Source organism: Ichthyophthirius multifiliis (genome assembly GCF_000220395.1).
Source record: "Ichthyophthirius multifiliis unplaced genomic scaffold scaff_1120509251211, whole genome shotgun sequence".
NCBI lineage: Eukaryota > Ciliophora > Oligohymenophorea > Hymenostomatida > Ichthyophthirius > Ichthyophthirius multifiliis.
In genome coordinates, this window is record NW_004086096.1 from 21,178 (window position 1) to 38,829 (window position 17,652).

At 15.9% G+C, this 17,652-nt stretch overlaps 1 protein-coding gene across 1 annotated transcript, besides 20 other annotated features; it reads right to left on the bottom strand. All coding sequences in view use genetic code 6, as the record gives it.

The window, feature by feature from the left end:
* Positions 1-169: 169 nt before the first annotated feature.
* Positions 170-1,184: a microsatellite.
* A 926-nt stretch (positions 1,185-2,110) lies between these two features.
* Positions 2,111-2,149: a microsatellite.
* Positions 2,150-3,029: 880 nt separating this feature from the next.
* Positions 3,030-3,213: a microsatellite.
* An 850-nt stretch (positions 3,214-4,063) lies between these two features.
* Positions 4,064-4,102: a microsatellite.
* A 25-nt stretch (positions 4,103-4,127) lies between these two features.
* Positions 4,128-4,171: a microsatellite.
* Positions 4,172-5,053: 882 nt separating this feature from the next.
* Positions 5,054-5,145: a microsatellite.
* Positions 5,125-5,179: a microsatellite.
* Positions 5,180-5,311: 132 nt separating this feature from the next.
* Positions 5,312-5,382: a microsatellite.
* Positions 5,335-5,376: a microsatellite.
* Positions 5,383-5,430: 48 nt separating the features above from the next.
* Positions 5,431-5,466: a microsatellite.
* Positions 5,467-6,063: 597 nt separating this feature from the next.
* IMG5_160540 (hypothetical protein) lies at positions 6,064-8,571 on the bottom strand (the record flags this gene model as incomplete). The annotated part of the gene is made up of 3 exons (XM_004030405.1): positions 6,064-7,121; positions 7,210-7,416; positions 7,464-8,571. The coding sequence occupies 3 exons, from the start codon at positions 8,569-8,571 to the stop codon at positions 6,064-6,066; spliced, it is 2,373 nt and encodes a 790-aa protein (XP_004030453.1).
* Positions 8,572-10,607: 2,036 nt separating this feature from the next.
* Positions 10,608-10,729: a microsatellite.
* Positions 10,609-10,823: a microsatellite.
* Positions 10,824-11,250: 427 nt separating this feature from the next.
* Positions 11,251-11,286: a microsatellite.
* Positions 11,287-12,537: 1,251 nt separating this feature from the next.
* Positions 12,538-12,582: a microsatellite.
* A 949-nt stretch (positions 12,583-13,531) lies between these two features.
* Positions 13,532-13,586: a microsatellite.
* Positions 13,587-13,621: 35 nt separating this feature from the next.
* Positions 13,622-13,679: a microsatellite.
* Positions 13,680-13,702: 23 nt separating this feature from the next.
* Positions 13,703-13,744: a microsatellite.
* A 981-nt stretch (positions 13,745-14,725) lies between these two features.
* Positions 14,726-14,762: a microsatellite.
* A 2,181-nt stretch (positions 14,763-16,943) lies between these two features.
* Positions 16,944-16,998: a microsatellite.
* Positions 16,999-17,242: 244 nt separating this feature from the next.
* Positions 17,243-17,288: a microsatellite.
* The last annotated feature ends 364 nt before the right edge of the window (positions 17,289-17,652 follow it).

A 17,652-nucleotide genomic window follows, 5' to 3' on the forward strand; every position in this document is an offset into this window, starting at 1 on the left:
AATGTTTAAAACATGAGAGAATTGATTTTAGGAAAATGTATTTGTAAAATAGGTTATTTTTAAGAAAATTATTAATAGTAATGCTCAAAATGTGATACTAAATGTAAATTATGTATTGATTCATTGACTTGTAAAGAATGTTATTTAGAGTAAAATAGAATTATGGATAATTTAAATTAAAAATGCATTTGCAATATGGGTTATGTCGAAGTTAAAAATGAATAGTTATAAATATTGGATATTTGTTAATAATGCCATTTTTCCTGTTTATAATGTAGCTAACCTTAATTATTAGATTATTGTTTAACTTGTGATGAATTTAAATTTAGAAAGCTTAAAATTTTTGAATAAGACAACTAAAAGATTAGCTAGTGTATTTGTATGGATGGATATTTTGAAGATAGCTAAAAGTGTTCTCCATGTGATTCTACTTGTAAAAAATGCTCATATAAAAGTAATTTATGTGAAGATTGCTTTGAAAGTTAGAATCGTGTTTTGAATTATTTAAATTAAAAATGCATTTGCAATATGGGTTATGTCGAAGTTAAAAATGAATAGTTATAAATATTGGATATTTGTTAATAATGCCATTTTTCCTGTTTATAATGTAGCTAACCTTAATTATTAGATTATTGTTTAACTTGTGATGAATTTAAATTTAGAAAGCTTAAAATTTTTGAATAAGACAACTAAAAGATTAGCTAGTGTATTTGTATGGATGGATATTTTGAAGATAGCTAAAAGTGTTCTCCATGTGATTCTACTTGTAAAAAATGCTCATATAAAAGTAATTTATGTGAAGATTGCTTTGAAAGTTAGAATCGTGTTTTGAATTATTTAAATTAAAAATGCATTTGCAATATGGGTTATGTCGAAGTTAAAAATGAATAGTTATAAATATTGGATATTTGTTAATAATGCCATTTTTCCTGTTTATAATGTAGCTAACCTTAATCATTAGATTATTGTTTAACTTGTGATGAATTTAAATTTAGAAAGCTTAAAATTTTTGAATAAGACAACTAAAAGATTAGCTAGTGTATTTGTATGGATGGATATTTTGAAGATAGCTAAAAGTGTTCTCCATGTGATTCTACTTGTAAAAAATGCTCATATAAAAGTAATTTATGTGAAGATTGCTTTGAAAGTTAGAATCGTGTTTTGAATTATTTAAATTAAAAATGTGAATGTTCTCAAAGATATTATTAAGACAATTTAATTTGTAAATAATGCCATTTTTCTTGTTTAACATGTAATGGTTCTTTAATAAATAATTGTCTTTCATGCAGTACTGATTAAGAATTTCGAATCTTACAAGAAGATATGTGTATATGTATGTAAGGTTATACATAGATTAATAATAACTGCCTATAATGCAATAATACTTGTAAAAGTTGTTTAAATAATATAAATTAATGTACTGACTGCTATTCATATGAATAAAATAGAACTTTAAATACTTAAAATTCAAACTGTGAATGTAAGCCTTCATTTTTCGAAATAGAAAATTAGTGTTTATAATGTTCTTTTGAATGTAAATAATGTGTTAATTTTTTTAATTATTGCATAGAGTGTCCTTATGAATCTAATAGAACAGCTATTTAAGGGTATTGTGTATGTAAAGATGGTTTTAATGAGAGTGGAGAATTTATTTGTCAACAATGTAAAGATTAAAATTCTTGTATTTAATGCTAATTTTAGAAGGGATATATTTTTAAAAACGGGTAATGTTAATGTTCTTCAGGTTTTTTCGGTGATCAAAATTAAAAAAGTATCTGTTAAAAATGTGATACTTCATGTGTTTAATGTGTAGGACCTTCTAAAGATGATTGTTTAAATCAATGCACGGCCATTAATTGTTAATAATGTAAAATTAATTCTAACTTAGAATGTTCTTAGTGTTAAATTGGTTATCAAATTTCACTAATTACTGGTAATTGTGAAATAATAAATTCTAAAATTTTGAATCATTTTGAAGTTAAGTAGGAAGTAAATGATTAAGGATATATAATTTATTTGATATTTGAAAAATAGTTAATCTTTTAAAATTTTAATAATTTTCAATAATTAATAGAAATATATATTCCTTAAATTTATAACATTTAATGGTAAATATTATTAAAATAATAAAATATCCTAAAAATAATAATTGTATCAACCTAAAGTATAAAAAATAAATAATTAACAATAAATTTATTAAATCAATAATTTATAAAAATTAACAATATTGAAAAAAATTAAATAAATTTAAATTTAAAATCTTTTATAATAATAACTTAAGAACAAAAGGAAACGTCATAAAAAGTTGCTCAATTTGGATAATCTATATCTAATGGATTAATTGGATCTATGATTCTGGTAGTTTTGTTTAGTAATATATATGTAGTTTTTAGTAGCATTGATATTACTTGTTTGATTTATTTTCTTTTATATGTAAAAGTTCGCTATCCATTTAATGTTATAGAATTTTATGCCTTATTTAAAAACTTCTAATATGCTTTTATTCCAAATATATATTAAGTTTTTGTAAATGAAAATTATGTACAAATCTCTTCTGAAATATTCATGGCTTTATAATCGGATTATTATTTTTTTAAAAATGCAGGTTAAAGTTTTACTATTATAACATTAGTTCTGCCTTTTTATATTTTTTACAAACTTATGACTTTTGTAAAAATAAAAAAAATTAAAAACTACTTTTAATATAAAATTGATAATGCATGGGAATACTGTGGCTTTATTGATTTGATTTCTACATGTTATATATATATTGCTTTTTCGGTATTTCTTTAATTTTATGATTTTGATTTCGAAGACGAGACTGCATTCATTAATTACACTTTACACTCTGCTTGTACTTTGGCAATATTTATTATTCCTATTTTATTTTCAATTAATATACATAAAAGAAAGAATCTTAAAAGTGATTAAAAATTTTAAAGATAATTTGCTTCCCTTACAGGAGGATTGCTTTTATTTGATTAAAGTGAATTTCCTCCTTCGGATTAAGTATAAAAATAATACATTTTAAAAAAAAATGAAGAATAAAATTAGCAAAGAAGCAACGAAGAATAAAATTTAGAACAAAAAAATGATGAATAAAATTTGGAAAAAAACAATGAAGAATAAAATTTGGTAAAAAACAATGAAGAATAAAATTTGAAAAAAAGCGATGAAGAATAAAATTTGGAAAAAAACAATGAAGAATAAAATAGTAAGTATTTAGAAAAAAACATTGAGAAATAAAAATAACAAACTTTAAGAAGAATTTTAAAATATAAAATTTTACTTACTAAATAATGTAATAGTATACTTTACTTTAGAAAATTAATATTTATCTCAATTATTATATTTCTTCAAGATTATCCATATTTATAATTAACAATTATAAGCATTATAAATATAATTATTTGTTTTTATTATTTTATAATATAACCTCATACTAGTAAAATAAATAATATAAGGAATTGTATCACTGAAATATTATTAATATTTATATAAATTACGGTTTTTATGCTTTTAAACGATCCAGAAGATTAGTCAGAGCATGAAAGAATAAGTATTGGATATTGTCTTATTGGTTTTAGTTCAGCGATTTTATTTTTGCATATGGTTTCCTTAATAGTAGATATTTTTTTTTAATTTTTAAATTTTGTTAAACTTATTCTTTTTACTATATTTAAGATTATTATATTTATAGCTAAATATATTTAAAAAATTTTGAAAAAATAGCCAGAAAAAAATCATATCCATTAATAAACTAAATAAAATAATGAAATAGATTTTTCCGTGAAAAGCTAGGATAATTTATAAGTTAAAAGCAGTAGCGTAAATATAATTTCTTAGATGAGAGTAAACACACATAAATTAAAAAAAAGCAAATTTTCTAATAAATCAGAAACGTAAGACCAAAAACAATTTAACAATTTTTAAATAATTAATGCATCTATTTAGCAAAATTAAAGCCCTTAAATTTTAAGTTAAGAGAAGAATTTTGTAGAATAATAAAATGATTAAATATTCAAAAGTTAGCTTTTATATAATATAAAAGAAATTAATTTACAAATGTAAAATATTGAATAAAAATGAAATTATTAAATAATCAGCTAGATAAATAAAAAACTAAATAAAATATCTAATATTTTTAAAAAATCTTTTATTTTTCAAAAATAAAAAGTAAAATATCTAGTTTATTCTAAAAAAAAATATTAAAGAATAGAATATAAACAATAAAATGCATAAATACTTGTTAAATTAATATTAAAAATAGATTTAAAAAATTTTGTTCATTTATTTTTTTACATAAAATAACTCTAATTAAATAAAATTATAAAGTATAAAATATTAAATTTATATTAATTATTATCAATTTGATATTATTATATGTTAAAAAAATTTTAATATCATTTAAAACCAAAATCTTCCTCTTCATAATTATCACTATGAGTTTTTTATAATGAAAGTTTATTGTTTTATTTTTTCATCAAATATTTATAAATTTAAAAATTTTTGTAAAAGTTAATACAAAAATAAATAATATAAGCTTAAAATTTATATTTATTCTTTTTTTAAGTGTATTATATATAAATAAAAAAATAAAAAAATTGATGGCAAACTTAATAATTTATATTTTAAAAAATTATAAAAAGATTAATTATAAATTATCAAATTTTATAGCGATGTATTAAAAAATTAAAATAAAATATAATATTAATTTAAATAAGAACTTAATATTAAATTTATAAATATAATTTTTTTTAATATTTCAAATTGTATAAATAATTATAAAATATTAAAATCAATCAATATATAATTATATTTATACCTTTTGAAGTTAATCAAATTTATTAATAAAAAAATTACTTTATAAAAAAAAAATTAATTATATTTTTTATTTTATATTTAATAATTAAAAAAAGATAATTTATTTTTTTATAAATAATGAAAATATAAAGAAATAATATTTATTATAAAAATACTATTATAATATTTATGTAAAAAGAAATGCATTTTTAAATTTTAATTAAATATTTATAAATAAAATAGATAATTAAAAAAAAAATATTAAATATTTATTTATTTTATAAAAAAAAATATTTAAGTTATTATTTTAATAATAAATAAAATAATAAAATATTATATTTAATATTAAATAATATTATTTAAAATAAATATATATAAATATATAATATATTTATTAATTATTCAAATAATATTATAATTTTTAAATACATTTTTATAATAAATTACACATTAATATAATTAATTTATTTAATATAATAAAAAAAAAATTATTTTTTACTTTTAATAATTTTAATGATATATTATTTTTTTTTTTTAATATAAAGATTATTAATTTTTAGTATATAAATTATTTTTAATAAAAATATAATGATTTATATTGAAATTACAAATACTTAATAAAAATCTAAATTATTTAAGTTAAAATTTTTTAAATTAAAATTTAAATAAAGCTTATATATTTATTTTTAAAATAATAAAAACAAAATTAAATCGATTAATTATATCAATATTTAAATAGTTGATCACTTTAAATTTAAAAAAATATTTAATAATAAATAATTTGTGTATTTTATATTAAAAGTTTAAATATATTATTTCTATTAAATTGTCAAATACTTTTCTATTTTTTAAACAAAATCTATTTCTAATTATAATTATTTAAAAATTAATTTTAGCTACTTTTAACCCTTAATCTTGATTAAACGCCAGTTACAAATAGACTTTAATTTTCTTTTTAAATTTTGTAACTTATAGAATTTTACATTTTAAATTAAACACCTTATTCCTTTCTTTTAAATTATTTTCTTCTCCTTATTTTTTACTATACCCTTAATGTTAATTACAATCTTTCTTACTATTTTTTTTAGTATAATTATTATATTTCTTTTTTATTAATTCTTTTATAAAAAGAATAAACTGCAAAATATTTGGGTAATATTTAATAAACATAATTTTCATATTTTTGCAAAACTTCATGACAATTATATTAAGGAAAATAAAATTCATAATTTTTCTTTTTGTCAAATATTTCATAATAATTCATAGAATATTCCCTTTCAAATTAAACAAAGCTTAAAATTCTTTTTTTCTTTTATAAATTGCTTAAATTTTTATTTAATGTTTTTCACTATCTTAACTATATAGTTCAGTATTTTAAAAATAATTATTTAATAAAAAAATATTTTTTTTCAAAGCAGTTTTAATTTAGTTTTTTTTATTAATTTAACAAGCTGTACTATTTATATTATTAAAAGAAAACTTATTCGGATTATATTCATCATTTTGTATTGAATTCAATTTTCTAATTTTTTTATCACTTCCTGTTATTTAACCTGAGTTTTCCATTAATATTTTTCTAAAACTTAGAATTGATTTATTTGTTTATTTTTAATTTTAATTCTAATTCTTGTTATCAATACTATTAATAAATTCTTATTATTCATTTTTTTATTTATTATTTATTTATTGATTGTGAAAATATATAGAATTATCATCCAATTTTTCATTTAAATAAGTATAACCAAATTTATCTATATCAAATTGATTTTCTTTTAAAAACTCAACTTAGATTTCTTTTAACTTCTTTGTTATTAATAACGTACTTATTCTCCTAGTCTACTTTCTAACGCTTTTAATCCTATATTAAGATTTAGAATATAAATCTTTTAAAATCACCTTTTCTTTATTAGGAATATAATGTGAATAGTTACAAAATTATACTGTATGTCCCTCTTAATGGCAACCATAACAACTTATTCCTATACAATTTAAATTTTGACAAAACTAAACTTTATCCTTTAAAAGGCAATATTTTTCATAATCATTTTGATTGTTCTGTATTATTTATAAAAATTTGCTCTTTTAAATTGCATATAAAATAGTAAACTCTTTCGCTTTGAAGCCATAGGATATTTAGTTTAAAGCAAAAAAGTTTTACATTCCAAAGCATTCTCCTTAATTTAATTCTTATAAAATTGCTATTTCGCTTATATTTTTATCACATTCTATATATGCTTATATACTACCTTGACTTATTATATATATTAAGGGATCTTCAAAATAAGTATCTGGTTCAAAAATAATTTCATTTTTAGAAACTCTAATTTCCTATATTGAAAATAACTTATTTATTTAAAATTATATATAAATTTTTAACAAATAATTTTAAAGCAATTAATTTCAGACTTTTTTCAGAAAAAGATTATTTCATTATTTTACAATAGTTTATTATCTAAATATTAGTTTCAATAATTACTTTCTCTCTCAAATGATTTGATAGTTTTTACATTATTTACTCTTCTTATTCCATTGAAAGTTAAGGTTCAGCATAAAATTTATATTCAAAAAATTTCCTTACTTATAAATTTAAATCAGGATTAATATTTTTTTGTACTATTTTTTATTGTTTAAAAAATATATAAAAAACAAAACAAAAAAACCTAATAATCTATTTACAATTGTCATTTAATTTTTAAATTCATTTTACATTCTGTTAAATTCCCTAAAAAGATCTCCAATTAAGTTAATACTATAAGCAAAAACACCACAACTAACAAACATTCCAAAAATCGTAAATAAAACTTCTATAAAATTAACAGGATGAATATCTCCATAACCAACTGTAACCATAGTAGTAACAGCAAAATAAAGAGCATAAGTATATTTAACAAACCAATGTGTATTAGTTCCATTGATCATTTACTCCTTCATCCAATTAGTATTTGTTAATTAATATTATTCTTCAATAACTGCTAACCCTAAAAACAAGCAAGCAAAAATATGGCAAATACTACAAATCATAAGCATTAAAGAAATTAAGCTTAATAAATTTTAAATTTTACTATTTCTAAAAGACACATAATCTTATAATTAATTAATTATTTTTTTGGCCGACTATATTTTTAATAAAATCAAAATATTAAAAATTCGACTTTATTCGAAATCTAATAAAGACTAAAAGGCAGGAATTACTGAAAAAGTATCATAAAAAAATCCATTATAAATGTAATTTTTAGCTATTTATTTTCTATCTAAAATTATTGCTCCCTTTTCAAATTATCCAGTATTAAATTTAATACTAATATCTAAAATGAATGCAATACAATTAATTAACTTGAATATTTTCCAAGCAGAACCATATTTTATATCATAAATATTTCCGTTTATTATTTCTAAAGGAATATAAAATAACGAAACAACAGTAAATAAGAACAAAATAATATTAAAAATAACTACATAATTTGAAGAAGGGTCAAATAGTTTTATTGAATTAAGAATAGATTAAAAATATTATAGAACATTTAGTGAAATTTCTTGAAGTTATTTTATACTTTTAAAAAAATAAATATATTTTTTTATTGCAAATGGAAACTTTAATAATTTTTATTTTGGCGTATTATGAATAAAAAAATAAGATTAATCATCTATTAATTTAATTATGTTTTGTTTAATATATCTAAATCCTATTTATTATTTTAGCTTTTTTATAAATGTATGGACTATAAGAATACTTCTTAAACTTAACTTTAATAAAATATCTTATACCATAATTTTAGATAGTTTCTATTCTTAATATAAACTATTTAGTTTTATTAATTTATACGAACTACGTTGAATTGTTTAAGATTTTGGTTTAACTTTTATACTACTTAGTTGATCCATTCTTACAGTAGAATTTTTCGGGCTTAACATTATCTTTTATTCTTACATTTACCTAATTTTAATCATTTAATCGAACCTTTTTATATTAGTTTTCAAATCTACACTATTACAATCGATTTCTTCGTATAAATTAGTTATATATTTTTAGTTAATTTTTCCGTCCTTTTAAGCCTCAATGCTTATTTTTTTGGGAGAAAATAATAGAAAGTTAATATTTTTATTTTAAAACTTTATTTAAGAATCTGAAAACTCAATAGATCTTTCAATTTTCATTTAGGATTTCTTTTATATTGTTTTAGTTTATATATTTATCTCTATTTTGTTTTTGTTATTATTAATTTTTTAATATTTGTTTTTTATATTATAATTTTAAATTTTAATTTAAAATATTAGTTTTATATGAAATATTAAAAATAAATGAGATTGATTAAAAAATGCATTTTTTTATTATTGTTTAATAATATAAAATAAATATTTTTGCTATATAATATATTTTCATTTTTTTTTAAAAAAAATTTCTCGATAATTCTTATATAAAAAATTATAATAAATATGAAATATTTAATAAATTATATATTATTATTATTAAAATAAATATGTTTGATACAATTTTTAATAATAAAAAATATAAAAATTATTAAAAATAATAATATTGTAAATAAATTTCAAATTATAATAAATATTTATCATTTTTAATATTTTTTAAAATATTTACCTAGTTAAAATTTAATTTTATTATTTAATTGTTTTATTTTTTTAAGGAAAATAAAAATAAATAAATTTTCTAATTTGTATAACAAAAATTAAAAAATGAATTTAAATTAAAATCCTGGTATTTATAAAAAATAATTTTAATTTTTAATATAAATTTATAAATATAAGTTTTACCACCAGGACTTGATTAAATTAGTGATTATTAGTTTGGGGAATTAGAAATAAAAATAGGAAAAATAAATTATTTGAATATATATCGCAATGATTAACCTTTAAAAGTTAAATTTTTATTTTATGGTGAAAAAAGAGCACCCCATATATTAATTCCTTAAAATTATATAAATATCTCGTAAAATTATAAAAGTTCTTAGAAATTTCAAATTAAATGCCATATATAATAATTTAAATAATATTTATTAGATATGAAAAGTTTGAATTTATATATAATTGATGAAAAAGAACATAATTTAGGATAAATAAAAATACAATTTGATTAATTTTTACCAAGCAAGTAATAAAAATATTAATATAAACTTTTTCTAACATATGCATTTTTTTTTTAAAAAAAATTTTATAATATAAAGTATTAACATAAATGAAAATCATCTTTTTAAAAATTTAAATGGAAACTTCAAAATATTATCATGTAATATAAATAATTAAAATTAAATAATTGGTAGTATATATGTTAAAATAAATAATTATTTTGATACCAAGTTGTCATTTTTAGCTTAAAAAATATTAAACGAAAAAAAATAAGAAAATTTTAATGAAAACCTGAAAAAAGAGTAAGACAAAGTTAATTAAATAAAAAATAGAAAATAAATAAATCATGATAATAGGATTGCAAATACATTAATAGAAAATAATAATAAATTATATAATTTTAATGATTATATTAAAAAAAATAATTTATAATAAGTAAATGATAGTTTTGAAAAAACATAATAAAAGTAAGAAGAAAATGATTAAAATAGTAATAATAAAAAAAAATTATTTAATTAAAATTAAAACTAATAAAACTAAAGTATTATAAACTATAAAAATAATGATATAAAAAAATAATAGAATAATCATTTTGAATTGATATAATAATAAAATAAAAATATAAATTTACATAATTAAATAGATTATAAAGATGATTTAAATTAAAATGAATAGTATAATTATAATAAAAAAAAGTTGCAAAATAAAATTGATGATTAAATAAATAAAAATAATAAAAATAATGTTAAAAATATTAATAATATAAACAATATTAAAATTAATAATAAAATTAGTAATATTAATAATATAATAATATTAAAAATATTAATAATAATATAAAAAATAATACTAATAATATTTAATAATATTAATTATATAAATAATATTAATAAATTAATAATAATAATAATAATAATAATAATAATAATAATAATAATGACACTAATTATATATTATTATAAGATAACATTTAACATATTATTAACTTGAATGATCGTTTTAATACTAATTTACTATCTTAATAATAATAATAATAATAAAATATTTTATAAAATTAAAATGATGTATTTATTAACAATTTAATATCTTCTAACTATTAATAATATAACTTATAAAATTAAACATTTTAGTAATAAATATATTTTAATTAAGATGACTATACATAATTTACTTAATATCCTAATAATCAAAATATTTTACAAATAAATAATCTTTAGTAGGAAAATAAATAAATTTAATAAATAGAATAATCAAATTATGAGATATAAAATCAAAAGTCTTTATAAAATAATATCTAAAATATAAGTATTAAATTGAATTAAATAAGTAATTTAGCTGATCAAATGATGAATTAATTCAAAGATGAAAAAATAAATTAGTAAAAAATAGAATTATAAAAAAGCATTGAAAAATATAAACATAAAAAAATAAAAGAAGAATTATATTAATCATAACAACAATTTTTTTAATAAAAAAATTAAGTTATACTAATGCAATAATAAAATTAAAATTTTTCTCAAAACTTATCTAATTTCTTATAATAAAATAAAAATATACTATATAAAATGAATTAATTATAAATAAAAATATTTAGTTTAGAATGCTTTGATAAATAATTTTATAACAATTAAGAAGAGAAAAATATATTTATAAATATTAAATTACCAGAAAGTATTTTAATTTAAACAAATTCATTAAATTTATCAAATTAAACGTAAAGTAAATAAAAACCTTTTATGTATTTTAAATAAAAAAAAGAATGGCATTTTGCAACAAAAGACATGATGAGTATTTTTAGTTTAATAAAAGTTTTATTTATGATATATAAATTATTCCTCCAAATTTAAAAATAATTATTGATAACAACTTTTATTTTCATTTAAATGATCACTATGTAAATATATTTATATAATAAGTAATATATATAATATTATTCTATAAATAAATAAAAGTAAAATTATGCATTTGGAATAATAAATACATAATAACTAATTGAATGTGATACTTTCAAAGCATTATTTCATTTAAAATTATAATAAAACTAAAGTGATAATTAAAGAAAAGATTTCGGCATATTAAAATTATCCATAAGTTTGAAAAATACAAATTATATTTAAGAATCTATTTAGTAAATTAAATAAATTCCTAAAGTAATTCAGAATTTTTAATTCTATCTTCTTTTCGAAATATAGAGTATTTAACTGTTAAACTAATAAAAATATGAAAATGTATTGGCTTAATATAAAGTTTATAACACACAAGAATATGTTTAAAGTTCTAATTTAATAGATATGGTAAATGCCCATAAAATAATAATACCTTTGAATTTAGAAAGTATATAAAAAATGAATAAATTTCTACTTATTGTAGAGTTTTGGGACTTTTCTAAAAACTAAAAAAAATTAATTGGCTTAGCTAAAATTAGTTTAAATTAAATTCCAAAAAGTGTTCTTAATGAAGACAATAATTAATTTAATTAAACTTGGTTAAATGAAAGTGCTAATTAATAATTATTAGTTATTTTAAATAATGAAAATGTAGAAATCAAATAAACAAAAGAATAAAAAAGCTAAGGATTAGCAAAATGTGTAGTTGCTTTTGGAACTGTTTCTTAAATTAATAAATTTTAAGATTTATCTAATAATATTTAAGAAAATAAATAACTTGAATTAAAAAAATTAACTTAAAATTAAAATATTTAAAATTAAAGCTCAATTTAAATATAAAATTCAAATTAATAATAAAAAAAGGTAGAATTAGTTAAAGAATAATTATTACAAGAAAATAATTAAAAAAAGAATATGAAAATGAAAAAATATCATTAAATTTTGAAATTTAAATTATACTTTTTTATGAAAAAATACGTATTAAATTACATAAAAATTAAATATTTTTATAAAACGAAAACGATTTTATTAATTTCTTAAAAAAATAAAATGAAGATGAGTTCAAATATTAAATTTAAAATTTTGAAAATTTATTATTATAAGAAAATTTAAACTTAGAAAATAGTTTTTATTATTCTTTTTAGACTTATACTCTATTAGAAAATTAAATAAGAGGTCAACTTTAAGTTTTAATTAAATCTTTTGAAAATATACTTGTTTGTAATTGTATAACAATTAATTAATTTATAAAAACCTTCAAGCGTAATTGCTAATTAGGACTTTGTAACAAATAATAACTCGAATAAATAATAACTTAGATAGGTTTATTAGGAATTGATTAAAGTTTTTTTAGAAAATTGAGTATTTTTTATGGGATTAGGAAGAATTTATTTAAATTTAAAGCTTTTTGGATTATTTGAATAATAGTAATAATATTATTTAACTTGAAAATATTAAAGTTGATTTTTTTAGAAAATAAAATATGGAAAATTTATATGAAAAATATTTAATGAATAAATAAAAAATTGTAAATTTAAATGCGTTTACTAGTAATAATAAAATAAATATTTGTTAATTTAAACAAATTTTTAGTACTGTTAATATAAATTTGTCTGTTTTAGAAATATTCTTAATTTTTTAATCTATTAATTAAAATAATCCAAACAATTTAGAAAATAAATGGATTTCAAAAGTTTCATTCGATATTCTATTATAAGAACTTAATTAAAAATATGAAACTAATTAAATCTTTATAAACGAACTTTAAAATTAAGAATAACTTTAAATATAACAAGAACTTTAAATATAAGAATACAATGAGGAAGATTAACAAAATTAGTATTAGTAATAATAAAATAAGTAAAACGAACAAAATATAAATAAGTAAAACGAAAAAAATGTAAATAATATTTTAAATGATGTTTAAAGCTTTTAATTAAAAAATGGATATTTAATTATAAATATAGATATTTTAAATCAAGAATAATAGTTTAAAATAATTTTTAGTTTATTTGAACAAAACTAGTTATTAAACTTCTTATATTAACCTATTGAATGTAATTTTAGAATGTAGGATAAATTCTAATTTATTGTTTTAAATAAAGATGCTATTTAATATTTTAAAGACAGGAAAAATTTAATTTAATTATTAGATTATAAAACAAATGAATTAGTAGCTTTTAAGTATATTAGCTTAGAAAATATTTTAAACAATAATAATAATGAAAACATAATTGAAGATCAGATAATATTTGAAAATAAAGACAAAAAAAATTTTTAAAATATACAAGCAAAAATAAATATAAAATTTAAGCAAGAACTAAAAGAAATTGAAAAAATACAAATATAAAATAATGAAGATTATTAAAATAAAGAAATAGAATAACAATAATAACTAAATATAATCTATTTGAAAAAAATATTAAATTTTAATTCTGATCTAAATGGAAGTTTTATAATAAAATCTGATATAGAAAGTTCTAATATTTTTAAAATAGAAAAAGGAAAAAATATATAGAAGAAATAAATATAAAACTAATTTTTAAAGATCCAATACTTCATTTGTTTCAAGTAGAAGAAAGTTAAATAGATAATTAGTTTATTTTTTTAAACTAATTATAACATCTAAAAGATGAATATTTTGTTTTTAATTAAATGACTTTATTTGTTTTTGGAGAAGATTATCAAAATATTAGAGCTGAAAATAAAATTGTGATTAAAGATATTTAATTTTAATTCGAAAATGCAGACACTTTAAAATGTGGATTTGTTTAAAAGGAAACAGCTGAATAAATATTAGAAGAATTTTGTTAAAATTTATTTGTTTAGGATAATTTTAATTTAACATATTATTATTTTTAAAACTAGTTCAATTATTTAATTTTCATAGAAAATATATACATTGATTATTCTTTTGAAAAAGAAACTAGTTATAATAATATTTTAACAAGTACTTTTAAATAAAAATGTTTTTTAAATTAAAATGGTTTTATTCTTAAACTGTTTATTTATAATGCAAATAATTTAAATGAAATTAATGAAAATAATAAAAAATATCCTAATTCCTATGTTTTTATATAAGAATTGAGTGCTAAAACTGATATATGTTATAGTTAAAATAATCCTGAATGGAATTTTTATGGAGAATTTAAAGTCTTTGAAATTGAAAAATTAACTTTTAAAATATTCAATAGAAACTTCAATTCTGATATTAATTAAAATATATATTTAGACTATTTGATGGGAGCTAAAATTTTAAAATTAAATAAGTAAGAAGAACTTTATTAAGGAAAATAATTTTTTATTTCTTTTGGATAATTTTCCGCTTTACATATTAAAATTTAACTTGATCAAATTAAAGAAAGTATTTGAAAAATAAAATAAAAATTATATTATATATATTTTTTATAAAGATAAAAATAAATAAGATGCTGCTATTGAAAATAATTAAAATTAAATATTAGATAATAATAGTACAATTGAATAAAATTTACAAAATAATAATAATAAAAATGATATTTATTAATAACATGATTAAGATTTTTCTTTCAAATAAAATCAAAATCAGATGCCATTTGAATAGAATAATTTTGATTATAAAAGGATTTAAAATATTATGAACTAAAAATATTCTAATTTAATGGAGAAATTTTAATAATCTAGTTTATCATAATTATGAATTTATTAAATATTATTTGTATTTAAATAATTTATTAATATATAAATATATTCTTATTAATTTTGGTTTTTAAATATTTAATTATTTTAATTTTTATTTTATTTTTAATAACTCTATTCTATTTAAAAATATATAAAAGAAAATTGTTCATAATACTGTATATAATTAATGTTCATTTTTTAGATCCTAACAAATATATAATATGTTCTAGTTTAGAAAAAAATTAATATATTATTAAATATTATAACAAAAAACATTAATTTTATTTTATAATTATATTTAAAAAAATATATATTTAAAAACATTCATTATTCTGAATTTAATTTATCAAAATATGTTTAAGTCCTGCATTTTTTTTTTATACTTTATGATTAAATAAAGGGTAAATTAGTTTTTAACATATAATTAAATTATAATACTTTTTTATATTTTTACTATTATAAAAAAGTTAAAAAAATGTAATAAGAAATTAATCCATTTTTTAAATTCACAATGAAAAATAAATATAATTCAATTGAATATTTAGTTCTCTTTATTGCGTTAGATACGCATTAAATAAACTATTTTTAGACTTTTAACATTTAAACCATCTATCAAGTGTTAAAACATTCACTATAAATAAGATTATAAATATTAACAAAGTTTGAAATAACTATTAAAAAAAAATATTTAAAAATTACACTTAATTTAATGTTTTTTTCAAAAATATTTAAGTAATTAACATAGAATCGACATCAGAGGAATAAATGCTAATAAATTTGAAGATTGATTTAAATAATAAAAAAAAAAAATTACAAGATTTTGACTCATTAAAAATGGGATTTAATTTATTAAATAAAATAAAAGATTGCCTTTTTATTTATTATATATTAAAATTAAATAATTTATAATAAAAAACGAAGGATAATTTCCTTTTTAATTATTAAAATTATAAGTTCTGTTAATATTATAAATATTTTATATTTAAACTCTATTTAAAGGATAGGTTGAACTAGTGTTTTTACTAGGCTTATCCTCTATGTTAACTGTTTAAAATAGTTTTAATTAATTACTAGAATTAATTAATATAGGTAATAATAAAAATATTGATATATACGAAACAAAAATAATCAAAAATTAAATAAATATGTATTTAATAATTTTTTAAAAAATATTAAATATAATAAAAAAAAGAATTGGGAAAATTTTCTTAGAATGTTTGTATATCTTAAAATCGAGTATTTTTTTTTTCATTATTATTATTAAACATTTAGGGTTAAAATTATATTATTAATGACATAATTTAATTCTAGCCAAATAAAATTAGAAGGAGTTTAAAAATAATAATAAAATTAATTAAATTTATTTTTAACCAATATTTTATTTATGGTGATTTTGAAAAAAATAATCCTGATAAGATAGATTGTATTAATAATACAATTGAATATTTTAATAAAAAATAATTAAAATAAGAATATAAATAAAAGGGCATTATAGAATTATAAATTTTATAGTGTATATATAATAATTGAAAGACTGTATTTATAATAATAGAAAGGCTGTTTTTATCAAAAATGATGATTTTGCAAGAATCTTTGAAATCATTTTATTAATTAGTAAAACAATGAATAAAAAATCTAAATGATATCTAGTTTTTATTTAAGTTATTTAAAAAATTTATTGATAATAAAATATAATGATTACCTATAATTTAATAAAATAATATATATTTAAGCAATAAATAATGTATATTTAAATAAACCTAATTAGTTATTGTTAAAAAAAATCTTTTATTTTGTATTTGGTTTCTAAATTTAAAATAACTAAAAATATTATTTTAAAATAAGTATAATATATTTATAATAAAATTTTTTAGAATAATATTTATATTTCAGTTTTTAATTTAAATTAAATAAATAAAAGAACTAAATAATAAAATAAATATGAAACAACAATATTAAAGCATTGAATGCGAAAAAACATAAAGCAAGAGTTTTTTTTTTTAATAAAAATAAGAAAACAATGATTAATTATAATAACTTTTAAAATTTCCTTTTTTGAAAAAAGTTTAATAAATTTATGATTAATTATTAATTAATCCTGATTTTTAAATAGAATGTATAGATTCTTAATAAATATAAAGAAACATATTTTAAAAACCTTTACAAGAAAGGACAGATGATGATTTAAGTGTATTAGAGAATATATATTAAAATAACATAG